This window comes from Spinacia oleracea, chromosome 2, assembly GCF_020520425.1.
Source record: "Spinacia oleracea cultivar Varoflay chromosome 2, BTI_SOV_V1, whole genome shotgun sequence".
Taxonomy (NCBI): Eukaryota; Viridiplantae; Streptophyta; class Magnoliopsida; order Caryophyllales; family Amaranthaceae; genus Spinacia; species Spinacia oleracea.
In genome coordinates, this window is record NC_079488.1 from 26,715,060 (window position 1) to 26,738,267 (window position 23,208).

At 34.6% G+C, this 23,208-nt stretch overlaps 2 protein-coding genes across 4 annotated transcripts; both read right to left on the minus strand.

Annotated features, from left to right (window-relative positions):
• Window positions 1–2,743: 2,743 nt before the first annotated feature.
• On the minus strand, window positions 2,744–6,288 carry LOC130466840 (uncharacterized). Of its 3 annotated transcripts, XM_056835412.1 has the most exons (4): window positions 5,331–6,288; window positions 5,093–5,233; window positions 4,066–4,354; window positions 2,744–3,075 (listed from the first exon to the last, which is right to left on the minus strand). In XM_056835412.1, exons 1-3 carry the CDS (start codon window positions 6,105–6,107, stop codon window positions 4,067–4,069), a joined length of 1,206 nt encoding a protein of 401 aa, XP_056691390.1. In that variant the 5' UTR covers window positions 6,108–6,288; the 3' UTR covers window positions 2,744–3,075; window position 4,066. The 3 variants fall into 3 exon arrangements, with proteins under 3 accessions (XP_056691390.1, XP_056691391.1, XP_056691392.1); XM_056835413.1 differs by lacking the exon at window positions 2,744–3,075 and having other exon boundaries at window positions 3,093–4,354; XM_056835414.1 differs by lacking the exon at window positions 2,744–3,075 and having other exon boundaries at window positions 4,147–4,287; window positions 5,331–6,286.
• Window positions 6,289–8,921: 2,633 nt separating this feature from the next.
• On the minus strand, window positions 8,922–19,027 carry LOC110790673 (protein NUCLEOLAR COMPLEX ASSOCIATED 4). Its single transcript, XM_021995445.2, has 16 exons — window positions 18,594–19,027; window positions 17,784–18,143; window positions 17,587–17,679; window positions 17,427–17,500; window positions 16,900–16,961; window positions 16,753–16,789; window positions 15,798–15,889; window positions 15,318–15,409; window positions 14,037–14,117; window positions 11,683–11,741; window positions 11,407–11,581; window positions 11,144–11,317; window positions 10,430–10,556; window positions 10,246–10,303; window positions 10,038–10,143; window positions 8,922–9,157 (listed from the first exon to the last, which is right to left on the minus strand). The coding sequence occupies exons 2-16, from the start codon at window positions 18,129–18,131 to the stop codon at window positions 9,038–9,040; spliced, it is 1,698 nt and encodes a 565-aa protein (XP_021851137.1). The 5' UTR covers window positions 18,132–18,143; window positions 18,594–19,027; the 3' UTR covers window positions 8,922–9,037.
• Window positions 19,028–23,208: the final 4,181 nt, after the last annotated feature.

The following is a 23,208-nucleotide window of genomic DNA, read 5'->3' on the forward strand; positions in this document are numbered from 1 at the left end:
CGCGCGAGTGATGCTGTGCGCAGCGCTCGTGGCACGCGAGCTTGCGCTCGCTGCGCGCGAGGCTGCGCGCACTTGTGCGAGGCAGCGCGCGTTGTGGCGCAGCTCGCTTGCTGCCCACACGCGACTGCCTTGGCTCGCCCCTCGCCCATGCCCATACGTTCATTGCTCGTGGCACACGACACAAGGCAGGGCTGCTGCCTTGCGCTCGTGCACTACGCCCTTGCTCATTGCATTCGTGCCGCACGGGCGACGAGCTCCCTTGCTCGTCGTCGCATGCCCGCATTATACAACACCCCTTAAGGGTAACACGAAGCGTCCATTGCTTCGTGCGTGCAAGTTATTTGAACGGATCGCATAAAAATTTAAAATTTATATTTAAAATTAATGACAAATTAATAAATATTATTAATTTCATAATTTTAGGGCGAAAAAATCGAAAATTTATTATCCAATTGATTTCCGATTGTTATGGATTCAAGTCTAGGTCATAAAAATTTAAAATTTATCATAAATTTACAATTTTTATGGTGGTTTTTAATCATAGGTTTCTAATTAAATTACAATTAATTATGAAAATCAAATTAATTCTAAATTATTCTAATTTTCAACAAATTAATCATAATTACAAATTAGATTGCATAATTAACAAGACTAGGCATTCAAACTTGTTAAACATATGCAGTAGGTCAATCAAAAATTCAAGATTTATCAACAGGAATCGCAAATATTTAATTTAACATCTTAAATTTACGAAATTTTGCATTCGAAAAACTAAAACCTTCGAAAAGTCATAGTTAGGCTTCGAATTTGAGAATTCTGGGTTCGGCAGAAAAATACTATTTTTTGTCAAAATTTTAGAATGCCTTTTACATGCGGAATTGACACAAAAATCACTCAATTCGGATGAGTAATGAAGAAACTGCCGAAAAACTGCGTACGTATAATTAAATAAACGCAATTTGCAACTAATTAACAATTACGAAAATTAATCACCCCTTTTAATTCTTGCAAATTTGTAATATTTAACCATGTTCATGCAATTTAGATTATGAAAATAATAAGGGGCTCTGATACCACTGTTAGGTTATGATACATATGACATTTACATAAATCATGCGGAAACAACCATTAACCCAGGAAACATATTATTTACACATAATCATTTAGCATAGTTTAGATGCATACTCTTTGTTGCGTGCCTTCCCTAGCTGCGCCCGAACCGAACAAGAACAAGTCTTTTAGGACTCCAAGTGTCGTCCCTCCGTAGAAAGTCCACAGCACGTCCGGATCCGCCTTAAGATTGACCAACTAGAATCGCCCTTAAGGTACTCAGAAAATTCGGCACTTTTGGGGCAAGATGGGTTTTAATTTTCTCTCAAAAAACTCACTTTTGAATACTTTGAAACTTGTATATAAATTATGACCCCTAGGCCTTTATTTATAGAGTTATGGAAAAGGAATCGTAATCCTAGTAGGATGCGAATTAATTGGAATTAGAATTCTACATGAATTCTACTTAATCAATTTATCCAATAGGAATAGACATTTAATCATACACTGACTCTTGCAGATTCAGGAATCTCGCATGAGCTCAAACTCACACACACACGGCAGCCACAAGGGCTGCCCACGCATGCGAGCAGCAGCCCACGCAGCGCGGCCCACGCATGCGTGGCCTTGTGCGCGCTGGGCTGTGGCGTGCGTGCTTGCTGGGCGATGGCCTGGCTTCGTGCTGGGCCTTCGTCCGGCAGGCCTCGTCCGATGCTAATTCGTACGATACGCTTCCGATTAAATTTCCATTTCCGGAATCTATTTCCGATACGAACAATATTTAATATTTCCGATTCCGGAATTAATTTCCGTTTCGAACAAATATTTAATATTTCCGTTTCCGGAATTATTTTCCGATTCCGGTAATATTTCCGATTCTGACAATATTTCCGTTTCCGGCAATATTTCCGATTCTGGTAATATTTCCATTTCCAACAATATTTTCCGATACGTACCATGTTTCCGTTTCCGGCAACATCTACGACTTGGATAATATTCATATTTCCGATACGATCCATATTTCCGTTTCCGGCAATATCATCGTTTCCGGAGTATTCATTTCTTGCCTGTGACGATCTTAGCTCCCACTGAAACCAAGATCCGTCGGTTCCGAATATTCATAGATGGAGTATTTAATGCCATTAAATACTTGATCCGTTTACGTACTATTTGTGTGACCCTACGGGTTCAGTCAAGAGTAAGCTGTGGATTAATATCATTAATTCCACTTGAACTGAAGCGGCCTCTAGCTAGGCATTCAGCTCACTTGATCTCACTGAATTATTAACTTGTTAATTAATACTGAACCGCATTTATTAGACTTAACATAGAATGCATACTTGGACCAAGGGCATTATTTCCTTCATATTTACAATATTGCCATTAATTTCTTTTAATCATAACCCATGAAATTCATCTAATCCTATGGATTAGATTCATTCTCATATATACTAGTATACTCACATAGGGACCTATTTTCACCGGTTCCCTATATATATATATATACATATATATATATATATATATATATATATATATATATATATATATATATATATATATATATATATATATATATATATATATATATATATATATATATATATACATACAGTTGGCTACACAACCCTAACACAATATAAACTCCTAAAATATAAACCTAATAACAATAGGGAGCTTTATATAACACTAGGAATCTATATACAATATAATTCCTAATAGTTAGAAAAAGAAGTTCCAAACAAGTATACAATTATGCAACCACTTGGTTTTTATGAAAGTTAGGAGCAAAATATATAGTTAAGGTAGCAAGCTTCATTACAGATATGAGTAGAGTTTGTAGTTGCAGATAAGAAATTACAACTAATGTAATCAATCAACCTCCAAATAGTTCATGGAAACTATTGAAGTCATCCTTTTTCGTTGTTGGTTTTGCAATGCTATCAGCCACAACATTGGTACTCCATTCCTCAAAAGCGAGTTTGCAGTGACTCTAGGAGTTCCCTGCATTCAACAATAAAAATACTGCAAGCAGTAGAGTGATGACACATGAACATGATTTATTTCTCAATTAGAAGATCGAAATGGTTAATTCTGCAAAAAAAAAAAACCATTATCTATGCAACAAAACCTATGTTAGTTTGATAACGAACAAGGATACACTAGTATCATATTCTTGAATCCAAATGGCGATAACATAGACAATTAATATTACATCAATGGGGTCTAGCAATCTAGCATTTCAACCAGTAACCCACAAATTCAACTTAATTGCCAGTTTCACATAGGATTTGTTTTGCGTTTAGCTTAACTAAATATGGCTTTAGCTCTACTACCAAGGCTTACATCCTTTTTAGCGCTTCATACCAACTCCTACCCCCTTTTAATCATAATGAAAAGCTCAATTAAATACTTGAAAAAATTAAGATAAATGAATACCATATACTCCATCTTGCTTCAAGTTCTTCATGGATATCTATGACCTTAGTTCGCTCTACAGAATTTCCTTGGAATTCTAAACACGTACTGTACACTCGTTGCCATACTTGCCAATTAACCTCCAACTTAATTATCCTAGAGATATCAATCAATATCTTTGTCAACACTCAACAATATACATTTCTGTAAAATATTCTAGTATAGGATGAAAAGCTTGAGTTGTATTGATTAGGCAATGCCCCTATTTATACTAGAAAGATTAACGTAAGACAAACCCAATACCATTAGGCATAGGACTTATAATATTCTTACGGAAATATTCTCCGTAATATATTGTCCAAGACAAACTCTACTACGTACTATGCTTATTAATTTGACTTAAATAATAATACATAACAAATATATCCTTAACAATTTTCAACCTCCTCAATCTTACATATGCGCACATGTCGATATCAATCCAACATCCTCAAACCGGCAAAATTAATATACTCAAATAACAATTAATAGTGGAATGAATTGAAGTCTAAAAAACAGGCCAAAATTAAGATTAGAGGGCTAAGTGTACGTCCCAACCTCAGTTGTGTCTCCATGAACACTCAAGTTGTGCTTGTTGAGATGCTCGGGGAAGTTCTCTGATCATCTGACAGATCTCGGAAAGGTAGTCATCTCCTAGAACACGAACATGTGGATGCCGAGGAACAACAAGTGACAGTCTGCTCAGATTCGGACTATGTCGTAATACATACTCCACAAATACCCGTACCGGAGGCTCATCCAACCAAGGGCTCATCCCTCCTATAGTAACCGTGTCAAGTGACAAAAGCTCGTACACATGATCGAATCCACGATCAATGGTTGTTGGCTACATATATACAAAGACATATACAAATAACATTTAATATACCAACACAGGTTTAATCAACTAATTGAATAACGTACACAAGCTAGCTCTAATTTTAAATTTCAAATAACACATTGATTGTACTACAACGTCTAATTCAAGAGGGCGAATTACATATTTATATTTGATATGCAATTGTAAGAAATTAATTACATCCATCACCAGTAAAGCAAGAATAGGTTTATTGAAATAAATTCTAAACTCCAGCTTTCTACTCCCTCCGATTCTTTTTCTTCTTTACTTTTGCATTTTTACACGTTTATTCATTAACTACTAATTAACGTCATAATGGAAAAGTGTGAAATATTAAATAACCCAATGAATTTAATTGGTTAAAATAACCATTGTACATGCATAAATTTTGATAGAATATTAAATCATTTATGTGATAATATAAAATGAAATGTACAAAAAAATTTAAAACACTAAAAAAAAGAAAACGTACAAAACAAAAAGAAATCGAGGGATATTCCAATCTTAAACCCTGGCCATTAGACAAGTATCATTGTATCACCCCCACAATATACGTATGTACCCTTATAATAACATTATAGCAATAATTCAACATTAACGAAACTAATAGCGAGCATACTAACATTCTAACATAATATGAGGATTGGATGATAATAGATAATTTAGTTACAAAATTAAGAAAAGCTAGCAGCATGTTAATTATATGAGTTCGTTGAGTGTACATACGGCATGCCAAATGAGGTGGAGATGACGAAGCGACGGAAAACACTGTATAAATGTAATGACTGCACGTAAATCGTCCAACACAGTAATACAAAGACTCTGAACGGTGGACACTATGAGTCGTCGAGCCCAAGGAATAGGGACCTAAAAACAAAACAAAAATTAATTAAGTAATGAAAGCTTAATTAAGTACAATTAAGGAAATATAGTGAAATAAAAATCAAATTAAAGGTTAATTAACCTGGGACATGGGTTGTCCGAAAACCCGAAACCGAATGAGGTCGCGAGAATGAAGGTGAAAATCGGTGAGCGAAGGTAAATGGGTAAAGGTGACAATCCATCTGACATGCGAGATTTCAAGCAACTCAAGAAGCGGCAAATTGAGAGACAATGAACCATTTCCCAAACCGATATGAAGGGTAAAGCGTCGAAGATTAGGACAACCATTCAAGAAGTTCCCCAGATCATTACCGTCAGCCATTGCAATGTGTTGCAAATCGAGGTAATACAGATTAGGTAAACTGACTAGAGTCGTCGTCGTCCCAACACCATCAAGAACAGGGAAATGTATAGAGGAAAGATGAAGTTGAGATAATTCTTCCCAATTATGAAAATGTTGGAGATTAATAGTAGTAATTACGCGATTTATTACACCGCCGCCGCCTCTTGAGATACCCTCTAACTCAAGAATGGAGACATGAAGACGACGACCATGAGCCAACCATCTGGTGGCGGCAGCAATGATGTCACCCTGATTACCTTGTTTGGAGTAGTTTTGTGATAACCTAATGGATAACCTATCAAGAACCCCAACATGAGTCGTTAAAACGCCGTCAATGAGAACCACAAAATCAGACCAAGTAATGCCGCCCTCTTCTAGCTCTGAGATAATCATTTGACGGTAAATTCGACCTAGTTTTGGATGAAGATGCGCTAAATTACCGGAGTCCAAAAGTGGTAATCGGCGAACGATTTCCTCAAGAACTCCTTCTGGAAGATCGGTGAGAGAATCAGCCATTTTTCTTTTCTTTATTTTTCGGATCGGATCAGAGAATGACAACAATCTAGCAGAAAGGTCTGGATGGGTGTACTGGATTTTTAATTTTTGAGTAGAGGATGGAGTGATTTTCAGTAGAGAATTTATAAATTGATGGGGATGATTCGAATGATATAGTACACGTAGTCACGTACATGGTTGTACGTACTGCTTTCCTTTAAAAAAAAGAAATATATATGTATATACTGAGTTTTCATGTTTTTTTTTTATCTTTTCTTTTTCTAATTATTTTCACATTATTAGTTCAAAAAAATAAATTATTTTCACATTAGGGTATTTTGGGCTACCACTTTCTATTACTACTCTTTTAGTTAAATTAGGATTTTTAGGGATTTTATTACCTATCCTTTCAAAAAAAAAGAAAAAAAACAAAAATTATTCGACTCTCTCCGTCTTTTATTAAGTACTACATCTTGACTTTGGTTACTATTTAAATTTTGGCTCACTCTGGTTTTACATACGGAGCATCTTAGAAAACATAGTCATGTTGAGTTTTATTTAATTCGTCTCGAATGTACTTTTCAAATAAATATTTTTTATACTTTTCATTATTCATAACTCAAGCTATTTTTATTTTATGTGGTATTTTGAAAACTCTGAAAAAGAAAATGAAGCAATCTAATATATATATTATATAAAGAAGACATATTTGCCGAATTATTAGAGAGCCACCTAGGAAATCTCATGGTTTCGGCCAATAAAAATAAGATTTCTAATTTATTTTTGTATTAAAAAAATCGAGTGCCATGTAGATAATTAATTAGATGTCACGTAGATATTTTAATTAATTAATTACTAATATATATAATTCCATCCAAAATCAAACATTCTAAAAATTAAAAATTATATCTAAAATAAATTCATCCAAAATCAATCACTAATATAAAATAAGTACAATTCAAAATCAAACACTAATCTAATATTAGAACGACATATACGAAATTTTATGGTTTCTGCCAATGAAAAATAAGATTTCGAAATTATTTTTGAATAAAAAAACTCGAATGCCACGTAGATAAATAATTAGGTGCCACGTAGATATTTTTATTAATTAATTATTAATATTACGCATTATACAAGTTCACCCAAAATCGTACACTCTAATAATTAAAGTATAATTCTAAATGAAATTCAATCCAAAATAAAAAAAACTAATCTAATATAATATATAAATATAGCAGTTGGTAGTATATATAGAATTTTATTTTAACTTAACAATTTAATAGAATCCGTGCATCGCAAGGGGTAAAACCTAGTGTATATATATATAAAGGAGGCATATTTGCAGAAATATTAGAGCGTTACGTAGGAAATCTAATGGTTTTGGCCAATAAAAAAATAAGACTTCTAATTTATTTTTGAATTAAAAAAATCGTGTGCCACGAAGATAATTAATTAAGTGCCACGTAGATATTTTAATTAATTAATTACTAATATATACAACTCCATCCAAAATAAAACACTCTAATAATTAAAAAATAAATCTAAAATAAATTTCATCCAAAATCATACACTAATCAAAAATAAATTCCTATCCAAAATCAAACATTAATCCTATAATAATACGCCTCGTAGGAAATCTAACGGTGTCTGCCAATGAAAAATAAGATTTAGAAATTATTTTTGAATTAAAAAAGTGGAGTTCCACTTAGATAAATAATTAGGTGTCACATATATATTTTTATTAATTAATTACTACTATTACGCATATACAACTCCATCCAAAATAAAACACTCTCATAATTGAAAAATCAATCTAAAATGAAATTCAATCCAAAATAAATAAATAAAAACTAATTTAATCTAATATATAAAATATAGCAGTCGGTCCTCTCACAAACAAAAAAATATAGCAGTTGGTACATATAGGATTTTATTTTAAATTAACAATTTAATAGAATTCGTACATCGCACGGGCTAAAGTATAGTTAAAAGAAGACAAAGTACATTTTTATTTCATACTCTCATTTTTATGTTACATACACAATTCAATTCCTAAATAAAAGAGACATTTAACCGGACTACATTTATATTTAAATATTTTATAATATGAATTCAGTTTCATACTCACTCATATTTATTTTCTTATAAATTCTACTCCCTCCGTCTCTTTTTGTTCTTTACGTTTTCCTTTTTGGGTATTTCAAAATGTTCTTTACATTTTCTTTTATATTATCACATAAATGACTTAGTATTCTATCAAAATTTGTGTCCAATTATTATTTTAACCAATTAAATTCATTGGGTCATTTAATCTCTCATACTTTTCCATTGGGCCATTAAAATTTTCTCATTTCCCACTATCAGAATTTCGATAAACGAGAGAACATTATAAATAACTATAATTTATCTTGTTTAAATAAAAAAATTGAGGAATCTCGATGCAAATTAATTAATCGTTAAAATGCGTGAAAAATACCAAACGTAAATAACAAAAAGAGACGGAGAGAGTATCATTATAATTTAAGCATAATCAACCATCCCAATTTGTCAAACTTGTTCTATCATAATAATTTAAAAATAATCCTATAAAAGTTAGGTGGAGAGCATTTTTCTAAAATTCATGCGTTTGTGCAATTCAGCCCAATTCGTCGGCCCAACCAGCTCAACCTTTTTTATTTTAGGCCAACGACCTCAACTGAATATACGCTAACTCAGCTTCTAACACCCTTGATTTCCCAAAAAATTATACATGAAGATAATGAAAAATGCATACTTATGCGCTTTAAGGAACCATAAACTAAATCGGAAACTGGTTGCCACACTCGACAACAATAAATGATAAGGCTTGATATCCAAATTTTAAAACCCACATAAAAAATGTTATATACACCTAATTCAAACTTTTGTTACTAGATTATCTAAATAAACTAAATTACAGACTATAGTAATTACATAACTTTCAATTGTTCGCCATTGAAAGTCCAACCGGGAAAATCCAACTCTGAAAACAAGGATGTTGGTGTCGTCTTATAGAACGCCAGAGGAACTTGTTTAACCCTTCTTCTCATCTGCATTTGAAAGTTCCACCAGTTCAAAAAGTGAAAAAAAAAAAAAAAAAAAAAAAAAAAAAAAAAAAAAAAAGCTTTTTTGGCAAGTAAGATGATAATAATATAACCCAAAAAATGATTTACAACCTAACATTCCAACCCTAAAGTGTGGAAAAAGAACCAAAATGAACTACTCTACACATTTGTATCCAATATACCCATATCATGCACCACCAACCCCTACTCCTAACAACTATTGTGTCAATTTTTTATAATGTGCTCACTGAAACGTTTATCTCTTACAGATGAAAAATTTGCTAACCGTCACCGGTTAAATTTGATAATTTAAACCAACTTTTATAATGATATTTTCGCAAATCGCAGCCCTGTGGACACTTTTTAATATAGAATAAGCCATTAATAATAAATCTTCGACTTTTTAGTCAAATGAACATATTACTGCTTAACATGAAAACATCTGAGCATATAAAATATATTCGCAAAAGAACTTTCAACGTTTGGCTATTTGCAACAAAAAAAACATCAGTAAAAGTTATCTTTACATAATGAAAACTCTCCAGTCCTAATTCTATCAGGTTATTCGTGCACGTACGGATTTTTGATCATTTTTTTCACAAAATATTTGGCTAGCAATTTTATCTTTACATAATGAAAACTCTCCAGTCCTAATTCTAGGTTTCACATAAACTCACACAAACTTCCTGCTGCTAATTTAGTATGACACACGAGAAACAAAAAGATTGTTTAAAGAAATTTTTCAAAGTCTTCAACAAGACGCATCTTTTTTTTGACATTTTAAAAGAAGACACTCTATTTTCTGAATGAGACACTTAAATAAGTAAAGAGTTACCAACTAAAATGTTAAGTGTTCGTATATTACCTCCTCCTTGAATATCGTAGAATATGAACCAGAACTGAAGTCAGAAACCGTCATTTCTGTAGTTCTAGCCCTTACAGTCAAGTCATTTTCCAGCGACAAAACAAATCTAAAGAAAAGCAGCAAAACAAATTAGTTATATTAGACACAACTTAATATGCATAATTACCTTTTATAACTGAAGTAACTGATAGTAATATCAAATATATACCTAGAAACAGGAGGACAATAGTGGTGGCGGAGCATATCAATCTCCCAAAGAGAACTCCCTGTGCCAAGTACAATTGTTACTGAATGGACAATATATATATGCAAAAAGCTATTGATATTGTCATGGAATAAGAACATAAAAATCAAACCAAAGTTCTAAACACAAAATGATCGGAGATGCTTACTCATCGCATTTGATTTTAAAGGATCACTTTCTTTATCCTTGAAAACATCAACTCCTTGTTTTCCTCTAGCTATGTCAGAGGCAACATCAGCATTCCCATCATGACTATAAGTTTTTCCATGGAATTCCTGTGAAAGGTGAAATAGAAGTTTAAGGCACAAAAGGTCCAGAACATTACAAGTGAGAGGGATATTATGAGAGCATGCCCCATATAAGGACAATTCCTATAATCTAGGAGCTTTTCTGAAGTGCAATGAAGCACAAAAGCAGAATGCTACAACAATATATATATCGTGATAAACCACAAATTAGGGTCAGAAAAGGTTACAAAAAAAAAGATTTGATGCGAAGTTCAGAAAAGGTTACAAGCATGTTAGTATGTACAATCCCAAGCCAGGTTTAGATTGGAAGTTAGAAAAGCAGACAAAAAATTACAACTAGAGAAGGGATAAGCAAGTCAATTTTGCAACTTTTTCCATGGCTTAGCCTTCTAACTACTTCTTGCATGCCAAAATAAAGCTGGAGTTTCAATGAAAAGAACACGAGTTCAATAATACTAATTGAAAGGAGGTGAACAAGCCATGAAGCTGAATAAGCTGCATAGCATAATGAAGGAAATAATCAAGAAGCTAATTAAACAGACTTCAAATCATGTATGGCAGTATATTGACCATTTCACAAAAACATGCAAATAGACAATAGAGTAAAGATTCACCTGATGAACTAAACAATTAATTGATGGATGTCTCCGCAAAAGATTGTGGACCAGTGCTATGATAACCAGTGCCCCGGATGGGGTTACTACAAGAGATAGTCGACTCAACTTTTTTGCAAAAGCAGCTGCTATATATGCTGGAAGAAGAGGGGACTTCAAACAGACATCCAACAGCTACATATACAAATCAATAAAACAAAAGTCAAACACTTGGTTATGAGGGAAAATACAGAGCTAAGTCCCACAAATGTACCTAGCCTCACCTCAAGAAACTTAGCGCGATGTCTTGCCATAAATACAGATGGTACTAAAAGTGCATATAGCTTCTGGTAGAAGTCAGGATATTCTATACCATGCTGTGTCATGAGAACAAAGAGTCCACTCAAAGCCATTACACTGACAACTCCACCAACATCATAGGATCTTGTCAAGAAGTCACTGAAAACCAGCAGAAAACAATCAAAACTATACAAAGAAAAAGAACTATAAAAAAATCAGGATGGAGCAATAGGAAAGAAAAGACTGCATAAAAAACTCACCACAACATCTCCGGCTTGGACAAATAAGGAATGACAGCCTGAGGCAACTTGACGAGCACCTGACCATCATAAATAAATTAATTTTAAAAAAAAGAAATAGAAACATAGTTTTCAGGTAATCGGTCCAGACTTCAAAAGCAATTATAATTAATATAATCTCCATGGATTCCATGTCAATCAACCAACTCAGGTTCCTAGCCCGAGAGGTACCTTATCCCATGGTATCACATTTATAATATAAAGCTAGGAGACTCATGTACTACATAACTCATATTAGTTTCCTCGGCCCAAAGATGATTGAAGCATTAAAATTTGGAACAATATCCTATGGATCTTTTGAAAACATTGAAAAGGAAATTTGAAGCACGCAAAAAAACCAAATCAAGGTAAGAAAAAAAACTGCATACCCTTCCCCTTATGAAACATGAAATCAAGCTTGTTAAAATCCACATATGACTCGCCGCCCAATAAAACACTAAAGCAAAGGAGTTCAGTCAGTGATACAAGGAACGAGGGACGGAGCCACTTTTTTCGACCTGGGTCGTTCGTTCCTGATCGCGGAACAAACACGATCTAGATCGCTCAGAGTCGCGCATCACATCGATGATGACCGCGTTCTAGGCCCACGCCGAAAAAATTCTGGCCGCCAGAAGTTCTGCCAGGGAGGAGAGATGGTGACCAGGGTAGGAGAATTGTCGGAGAGGAGAAAGGAAGCTAGGAAGAAGATGACTCATTGCTCAAAAAGTGGTTTAATGAGTCACGTTGTCACGGATGGCCTCCCACACCATCGCATGCGGCAGTATGCAAGGCACCGAGCATTGGAAGGCATCCCAGTGCACCGCCAAGGGTGGCGGCAAGGTCATTGGGCACCACCGGACAACGTGGTGTTCCATCGGAAATCGGGTCGTGTGGGTCATCGAGGCAACGGAGTGCATCGGGTGCAGGACATGGGCACTAGCACTGGGCGCTAGAGTGCTAGCGGCAAGTGAAGCACCCACCCCTTAGAGGATTATTTTGAATAGGGAGAAAATTCCTAGTGAACACCCACTTCACAGTAATGTAATAATGGGCCGTTTAGGGAGAAAACGACATCCAAATTGGTGAACCTTGGGGGTCCCATGTATTCTGGCTCAATGAAAATGGTTGGGCCAGAATTCAAGTTTGAGGCCCAAAAGGCCCAGTTTTGCAGCAGGTCACCGGAAGGTTTTAGAGTGCTCCGGGATAAGTCTTGAGTATTCTAGGTTGGTTGTTTCTTGAAGATTCTGGTTGTTTCTTGAAGGTTCTAGCTAGGGTACTAGAACTCTGTACATACTTTTAGATACCTCCTTGTGCTTAGAGGTTTCCCTTAGAGGTGGGGACAATCTAGAGAATTGTAGGCTCTTTCCTTGTAAAGAATGGTGTAGAATATTCTAGAGAGTAGAATGTTCTAGGCTTTAGAGACTGGGGTGCCAATAAATAGGTTGCCCCATTCATTTGTACTCCCACCCAACACAATTGTTAACACTCTCAAGCAATATAAAAATCTTTCCAAACACTCTTACTTGCTTTCTTACTATGACACTAGTGGACAACATGCATAAGGCTTGGAAATAATCAGCACTTGACAACGTGCTTCCTTCCCTTATCATTTTTACTACTATAACAACTGTCATTTCTTTGTATTCTCTTCTTTTTCTTTTTTTTTTTACTTCTTGACAGCTGGGTTCTACTACCCTTTTTCTTGTCCTTTCCTTTTACTCTACTCACGGTATTTCTTTTCTTATTTTTTACTTTGACAAATGCTCTTACCCTACATATATATAAGTATTTTCGTACCCATCGCACCCGATTCACTCAAGCTAGCGTTCCGCGAATCCGAATTCGTACCCCGTTTCGAACCGTACCACGTCCCTTGTTACATTGGTTCCAGTATTTCATCCTTATCAACCTTGCAACCTTTATCCTTGACACTACTGTGGGATCACAACTCAATTAATGATCTACAGTTCAAAGTTGACGCAACTGTAAACATTGGATATTCTTTGCTACCTTAAGTATCGAATCTAAAGCTGTTAGATAGGTTGATTAGGTTCTGACCGCAAGTAAACTGATGTAGGTTAGGCATTGTCAAACCTAACAAGCAAGAGACTAGAGCATTCTGAGCAATACCAAAATGATGGTTGGTTAAGAACACAGACACCTGAACCCACCCCAGCCAAAGCGAGTGCAACCACACGGAAACAATTCTTTCGTACCAAAATTACTGAATACTCCTTCAAAATTACTTAGTAATTGCACATCTTTGTGTAGTTCTTCAAACAATCACAGCTCACTATGCAAATTGTTAAACTATAAATAGAAAGCAAACATATTACCTCCTTGTAGACCTCAACTGAAAGTGGTAATTTAAGGAATGACATCCATGCCTTGGTAAACTTCAGCTTCAGCTTTACTATCTGGAAGACATTCATATACAAGAATATAACAGTTGAAAAAAAAAAATTAAAATAAATGGAACATATAATAAAATACAATACAGAAGAATGTCATGCTCATTACACATAATAGCAAATACTCCCCCTGTTTCTTGTAACCATTAATCTCTTTAGTTACCGATAATTAAAAATTATAAAAAGTAAGACATTCGGGAATATACATTGAGACGAACATAACAGGATCCCACATGAATATGTTTTCCAACTATAAAATCACCAAAGATAAACTAAGTAGAGTTGGTGAATAGTGTAAAAGTCGAATGAAGTATGTGTTATGAGAAAAGGTGAATTCAAACCGGGAGCAATGCATATTGATCAGAAGATACCTTATAAAAGTAAAATAAAAGCAAAGAAAAATAAAGTACAAATTTGAAGTTTCAAAAACTCTTTTTTACCAATCTTGTATGTGATGAATACCCCGCATTAATTAGTGGACAAGAGGTTTTATATGGCATGGTCTGAATTTTTTGGTTTTTGGTTTGGTTTATTCTGATCTTATTCTAGCAAGAATAAATAATTAGTTTCTGAAATCAGGTGAAGAGAAAATGGCCTAAATCCAAGTCTATTCAGTGCAGAATGTAAACATAAACAGACCAAAGCTATCAGGATTTAGACTAAGCAAACTCTAATTAATTGAAATCAACAATAAGTAAAACTAATGGAAATTGAAAGAACCAAACAACAATGACGACAAAGACATTAAAGACTAAAGAGAACACACCAAACTAACGTGGGAATACCCGAGTACCAAAATCCTACCAAACAAGTCCTTTAAGTAATGAAGAAGATGAATGATGAATATAAGCATTATTTATGATGAATTTAATGATCCACACACATCTCTCTCTCTAAATGCTAGAGATTGTTTCAATATGTAAATCCAATTTAGATTTGAGGCAAAGAGGACTACAAATCAATGCTCAAGCTCCAAAAAAACGACAGCGAATTTCTACAAACAAAAAAAAGCAGCTCAACATGAGCGGACACATGCATAAACAGGTGCTTAATGTGCAAGCACACAAGAGCTTCTGCCTCTTAATCTTCAAAATCAGACGAGATGGTGCGTGCGAACAAATTTTAATTCTATGCTTCCTCCTTTTTATCATCTTCACACCATACCCAATAAAAGCATGAACAAACAAAGCAGCACCTTTCCCTTACCTTTTTAGCAGACTTATCTTTTCTCTCCGAGCCACCTTTCCCTTCTTTACGAGTAGGATTCTCCTGATTATCGCCTTCTTTAGATAAAAAGCCTGATATGTCGTGAATAAAGACAACATATTTAGATTTGAGAGCAGCAAGAGAGAGAAGATAAATAACTTAAAGTCACTTCTATATAGTAAAAGGCAATGGCGGAAACAGGATTTTAAGGATGAGGGGGCTAAATGTCCTTTATGTATCAGGAAAATGAAATCCTATCTTGCAGGGGCTGCTGCCCCCCCCCCCCCTCCGCCTCTGGCAACAGGCAGAAGGTGAAACAGAAAAAAAGACAAAGTTAACGCTGCCCAAACTCATAAGTCCCCAATATCATGGGCAAATGACACACTTCATCCCAATGCAAAGACAAACAAATGAAGAATCAAGAGACAGTAATCCAGAGACTTAAAAAAAATGAGATGATCATTTCACAAGAGTACTGACCTTCGCTCCACACTTCAAAATCAGTATCTGAGTCACCTAGTGGAGGAATGTGTGTAAGGATGAAGTGGATCTTGTTTATCGAGTGATCTAGGCTGTTCAAACACAATATATAATAAAAGTCAGAAAGCAAAAGCAAACTTCAGGCCAATTATTGATAATTCTACTAAGTTGACCTGGGCAAAAATTTCACTCTACTTTCCAGAGGCTAACATTTGGTAATCTTTGATGACGAAATTGACTTACAACACACCAAGAGAGAGAGAGAGAGAGAGAGAGAGAGAGAGAGAGAGAGAGAGTCCCACAAATTTGTAACTTAATAAGCTAGTGTCCGACAAAATTGCTATTGCAAACCTTAAATGACATCTCTACATATCTTTAACTGAAGCTAGAATTTTCCACAAAATAACCAAACTGCTTCAGCAAGAATCCAAGAACTAACCCTTCCCAAAATATCGTGTCTTGTGACATCACAACCATCACTTAGGAGACAAACTCCAATCAAGCGCCAATCAATTTTATGGAGAAAGCATTAAGCTCACAAAACAATTAAGTAATCATATGTATGAGGTTGAGTAAAAGCAGAAGAAAGATGTAAATTCAGAAGCTTAACACAAGACCTTGATCACCCATAACTATTATTCCAACCCGCAAGATGTATGAACTAGAGAGTATCCCTTCCTCACATGACAACTCTCAACCAAAATCTTCCACAGATCACAAGTAAAGATACGAGCCACTTCATTAGTTAACTGAATTATGAACCAGTCAACCACTCCTCTTTTGTATTCAGGATTTTTTAAAATTGGAAAAAGAAAAACATTGAGAGAACGAGATTGCAATATTTTATCTAAGTGTTGAGCAAATGAGATGACAAGACATGAACATGCTGATGACATACAGCACCAAGTAAAAAAAAGAGAAACTATTAGGGTAGCAAGAGCAAAAACAAACTGACCTTGCTTGTGGGCCATCTTGAGTCACATAATTGTTACCTATAAAAATTAGGTAAAGGTGCTTGAAAATTGCATCAAGGATTTCTAGATGAAAGATGGTGGAAAGTAGAAGAAGAAAGTAAACCATGACAAGAATCAACTTAAAGTACCTGAACTGATCCGTTTGTCAAGTGTATTACATATGTTCTGCACAGTCATGAAGGTAAAATAACTGCAGCAATTTTTTTTTTTTTTTGTGAGTATATGGCAAAACACAAGATCATGTAGGAATTCTAAAAATGTTTCAGCGGGTATATGCTATGTTACTCCAACTCTTTATTTCAAGTGTTGGAACCTCGACACTAGGACATGGTAAGAGACTTAGACACTCATTTAACGGGCCAAATTCTTGAAAAATTATCAGAAAATAGCCAAGTTGGAAACTTGGCTGTGTACTCTTGTCAGATATCAAACACTAAAAGTTTTAGCAAGTAAACAGTTGCTCAAGTTATGATATTGACACAGTTGCTCAAGTTATGATATTGACACAGTTGCTCAAGTTATGATATTGAGCCACACAGTCACGGAAATCAGCCCAATAAAGTGTAATAGTTCGTTGCATAAAATTACAATAAATGAATGATTCAATGGTAAAGCAGTAGTAACCAAACACGATGAAAGGCAGGCAGGCTCATACCGTACATCAATGTAGTTGAAGTAGTTTGATAATAGAGAGTCAAGAAAGAAGTCAACTTCCAAGGGAGAATAAATCTGAGAGTGAGTAATATGATATGACATTAGCAAAGGAAGTAAATTTAGTTGGGCACATGAATCATGATTGTATTGTTATCACTTACAAGAGCCTGAATCAATCTTTGGTAAAGCGTAAAACAGAAATGTCCTTTTTTGTTAAGCTTCACAAACACCATTATCGCTTCCAAAACAGCCATCTACAAACAAAACATAACATAACAGCCAAGCCAATGTCATCAAATTCATTCATGTGTTCAGAATTAATCAAAACAATAGACATAGAGAAATGGCAGTCACTGACCCTGACAAGGTGAAATTTGCAGAGAGGAGAAGAAGCGATGTGGATAAGATGTGCGAGGAAGTCATCGAACATGGTACGGAGGCGAGAATCGAACACATGTCCATCAAGGAGGCGAACGGCAAAGAAGGTTTGGAGAGAGAGGATGGATTGAACGACAAATTCAGAGTCGGATTCTGGGGTGGTATAATTTAATAGGATTCTGACATGGTTCTCGTTTTCAATTGACGATGCTACAAGAAGTTGGTGGCTGAGTTCTTCTAGTTCTGGGAATGACAGTTTGGCTTCGCCCTTCCTCTTCTTCTTTCCGCATCCTTGCTGATTGTCGGGGTGGCAGCGTTTGGACGCCATTGTTAATATTACCTTTTTAGAATATAAACAAAATTATATTATCACAAAGCTAACTAACTCATTCGTGCTGTATGCAGAGTGTGCTATACGCAGAGAGCAAATCGACATGAAATAATTCTCAATTAGATTCGACTCGTTACTATCCTAGCTAGATGCTTGGAAACATACGCAATAATTGTTACTATCCAATTAATTGCTTAGTCAAAACAAAACAAAACAAAACAAAACAATACACATACACTAAGATAAACAAAATTAGAAGAACAATCAAACAATAGTTACTCAGTTACACCGACTGATGCATTAACTCGTGAATTAAAACAACAATCCACCAATAACAAGTCAACCACAACCAATAACAACTCATGAATAATCCACTTTTAACTCATTAACTAATTACTAATAATCAATCGTCTAGCAAGAATCTACGAAGCACGGAAACGCCAAAAAATCACGACGTACCGTTTCCGAAACGTCCTGAAACGGGGAAACCGGGAAACGCGATTCGGAACGCGCCGAAACCGTTTCAGAAAAATAGAGACGTGTTTGAAACTGAATTTATCCCGGAAACGAGATTTCAATCTAATATTCACGTTTCCCAAGCAAACTTGCTGATTGTATCAAAGTTTTTCCGCCAGAAAACTGAAATTAGGTTGAAGAAGATAGGTTGAAGAAGATATCAATTACTCTGTATTGAAACACTTGCATAGCCTATATTCGAAACCGTGCTACAAATTTGGGCCTGGCCCAAGTAGACAAATATCAACAATAATAGGAGTTGTTATACTACTATAACTCAACAAAACCCTCTTTCTTCTTCGAGCTCATTAATGGCGTAGCTGATGGAATGTTGCTCAAACAAAGGCCTACCTTCTTAGGTTCAACTATTTTGAGTTTTTGTGGATCCCCAACTAAAGTTTATATGTATATATACAAAAGGTATAATATAGCAGTTGATATATATATCAGTTTTATTTTAAAGTAACAAATTAATAAAAATCGTGCATCGCATGGGTTGTGTCCATGCATGATTTCCACGTCATCGTATATAATTAAGTTATTAATTAATTAAATAATAATATTAGAGTCTTGCCATGATTGACTACTTAATATGATAAAGATATATTTGACAAACTTCTTCGGATTATTCTTGCGTGGACCTGGTCCACACTAATATTAGTGTGAACCCAAAATCAATAGTTTTCTCTAGCACCATTTTTGCACTCATAGTGACCTTTATTGTTCTTATAGTAATTGTAATAAATTAAACACCAAAATTCTTAGACATAGTAACCATTTTTTGAGGTATAGTAACCCTATATTTTTGAAAGCAAATTATGACTTAAAATCACATTATTCAAGCACAACATGTATCAACAACACTAATTTGATTTATTTTTTTTTTCATAATAATCCTAATACAATGCCAAAATAAATAAGGAACAAGTTGTTGACTTTATTTTAAGACATAGTCCACAATAAATTTAGCGTGGACCAAGTCCATTTAAGAATGGGTAGTATTAGATTAGATTGATTTTTTTATTTTGGATTGAATTTCATTTTAGATTTATTTTTTAATTATTATAGTGTTTGATTTGGGTGAAATTGTATATAAGAAATATTAATAATTAGTTAATAAAAATATCTACGTGGCACCTAATTATTTATCTACGTGGCATTCGACTTTTTATTTCAAAAATAATTTTGAAGTCTTATTTTTCATTGGCCGAAACCATTAGATTTCCTACATGGCGGTCTAATATTGGATTAATGTTTGATTTTGGATTGAATTTTATTTTAGACAAGTGTTTGATTTTTGGATGAATTTTATTTAGATTTATTTTTTAATTATTAGAGCGTTTGATTTTGGATGGAATTGTATATATTAGTAATTAATTAATTAATTAATTAATTAATCTAAATATCTATGTGGCACCTAATTAATTATCTACGTGGCACTCTATTTTTTGAATTCAAAAATAAATTAGAAATCTTATTTTTCATTGGCCGAAACCATTAGTAATCCTAGGCGGAATAAGTTATGATTTTTTATGTATCGTTGATTATAAACCCATATTGGAAGGTGTTCACATACTCGTTTTTCTTTCATTTCCTTTTATTCTTTCTTGTTTATTTCACAATGTTGGTAAAGCTTGCTTCAATTTTTCTCGTCTATTTCCTGAACTCACCTATATCATTATTAATCCCTAGCAAACTTCCCACAACTTAATAGACTTTGTTTACTATATAACCTTTGCAATTTTGTTTTGGCCAAGGAAACGTGGTTAAATTCAAAACGGTTCCCAATTCATCAAATTCAATCGAAAAACTTAAACAATGTTTCTATTCATTTGGTTTTATGGAATTCTCGCATCATTGGGTTTATGGAAGAAAGAGACCATAATTCTCTTCTCCGGTCTCGATAATGTCGGAAAACCTACTCCCCTTCATATGTTGCAAGATGAGGTACACTGATTTTTCTAGGGTTTTGATTTTTTAACTTGGGGAGTCAATCGGGATTTTGACTTTTATTGATTTATTGAATGCATTTGGTTTTTTGATTTTGATTTTGATTTTTTTTCAACTATTAGTTCAACATCAGCCTACTCAGCATCTGATGTATTGGGAAAATCAAGTTTAATGGTTTTGATTTGGGTGGTCATCATATTGCTCGTCGAGTTTGGAAGGATTGCTATGCCAAGGTTTTCCCCTATTTTGTAATCTGGTTAATTTTGTGGTGAATTTTGATACATGTATGTTTCAATGTAACTTTTTATTAAAATTGTTAGAATTTTGAGTTCGATCCATATTTTGTTTGGGAGTTTATAAGGAGTTACTTAAAAATTCAATGAAAGGGTGTTAATTGAGTTAGAAGTCAATTTTTGTGTTGTATATTTGATGAAAAAGTCTTGAGTAGTTTCATGATCAATTAAATTTTAAGTTATCTCAGCTTTCGTGGTTCAAGATTCAGGTCTAAGTTTGATAAAAGCATTTTCTCGTTGGATTTCAATTTTGCATTACTAATAGTTTTACTTGGAGGATATGCATGAATCATGGGGTTGGGTTCTTATCATGCTTCATGTGATTTATGTTTCTCGCTCCCCTCCCTTGTAATCCAGACAACTAGAGTCTGTTTGTGCTGGATTTTGTGTCATCGATTGTGAATGTGGTGTAATGTTTGGGGGTTACGTTGGTTTTTTATTTTGAGGGAGGCTCATTTGGTGTTTTTTTGCTTGGTGTTTTTTTGGTAAAACTATGTAGGTATATATCATCCTCAATTTAGGCTCCCTTTCCATCTTAAATGAGTGCTGCAGCAAGCAAAGGAGCTAAGTTTTTTGTCCTTCCTGCTGGGATGGCTGAGAGGGAAATCAAAGGTACGTAATTATTCATTCTATGAAACACTGTTTGGAGAATTTGGTTTTCAATTTTACAGAATTTATCGTCCATTTATTTGAAACAGCATATAAATTCAAGTTGCTGGAAGAGTGAGGCTGAATGACTCAGTTTCCCTCTTTCGGCCTTGTTTTGACCTATATTTTGTCGAGGGGGTGGGGGGGGGGGGGGGTTAGAGACATGGTGTGTGTAGAAACATATTTGGTTTCCTGATTTTCTATTAAATTCTTCCTAATTTATTTTTGAAAACCATCTATGGAATTCTTTTTTCTGAAATATAATACTTCGTATATGATTGGTGCACTTTGATAGTAGTTTGATTCTTGTTTTAGGGATCTTAAAGCTCATCGCAGAGTTCCTCAATATAGATTCTGGACTGCCATCTGTTATAGGGTTCTTACATGACTTGGCGGCGTAGAAAAATACAATGGATTATTAGTTTCAAGTCATTGTTCTCTACATAATCGACTCCAATATACCTCAGGAAGGACTTGTCTAAACTTCTGAACGTCTGACCAATAGGAATACCACCACTCCGAGGTCTTTTGTGAGAATTCAGTGTTAACATAGTTACAGGTGTAGCCTTATACTTTGTCATTGTCGAAAGATTCAAACAGGTATATGTATTAGTTGTACCAGATAGCTGAAGATTTACTCCAGTCAAGAGTGGCTTCTTATTCATCAAACAACATCCTACATGACCGATTTAGTCTAGCCTTTGATCGCCTGGGAGTATTTCTAGGGGCTAATTTAGTAGAGCCCCTAGAAATACAAGACAGAGTTTCAAGACAGAGTTTCAAATCCATTTTCAAGACGGACTTTGAAGTTGAAGCTTCAAGATGAAGTCGGGCCATACTAGATCACATTTATCTTATGCATGCTTTAAGTTATTTATTGCTTTTAAATATGTCTTAAAGCATGTTTCAATACCATAGATAGATGTTGTGCCAACCTGTCTTCATATAAATTTGCAGCTGCTTTGACCTCTGCAAAGAATCTAACTTTCTCTCAAAACAATTTATTTCAAATGTAGCCTTGTTTACACTTTTGGTAGAACTATGAAGAAATGTTGCATCGACTTCTTTTAAACAACTATTCCAATGGTTTTTTATGGCTTTGTCTGTCCTGCATGATTCTGAAACTAAGAACTCAAAACATATTTATAGCGGAAAATTGACTGCACAAAACAATGTTTTTTTCATGTCAGCATACAGCCACAAAGACAACGCCAGTTCTGAAGCAAATACCTTCCTGGAATTTTAATGTTTGCGAAACTTTACTGGACTTGAGTGTGCTTCTGGGATAAGGACTAAATCATGTATTCATGTATGTTGAAAGCATTCTTCTGGAGACAAAATAAAGCACAACCTGCAATCGCATCTTCGAGCACATGGTGTTGCCTCTACCCAAAATGAGCAGCATGCTTCGATTCTTCGATTCATAGTTCTAACTTATTTAAGTGCAATTTAGTGACCAACCTAACCTATTCTACTAGCTCAATTGGAGGAACATTATGCAAATGCATATAGGTGTGGGTTCAAATCTTACGTAGGTTGGTCATCTAGATTTTTTTTTTTTTATAGTTTAAGAATGAAGATTTCATTGGATGTCAATGCTATTTGATAATAAACAATGTAATGTGAACAGTACAAGACATAATAGTTGTGTAGAAAAGTATATGTTA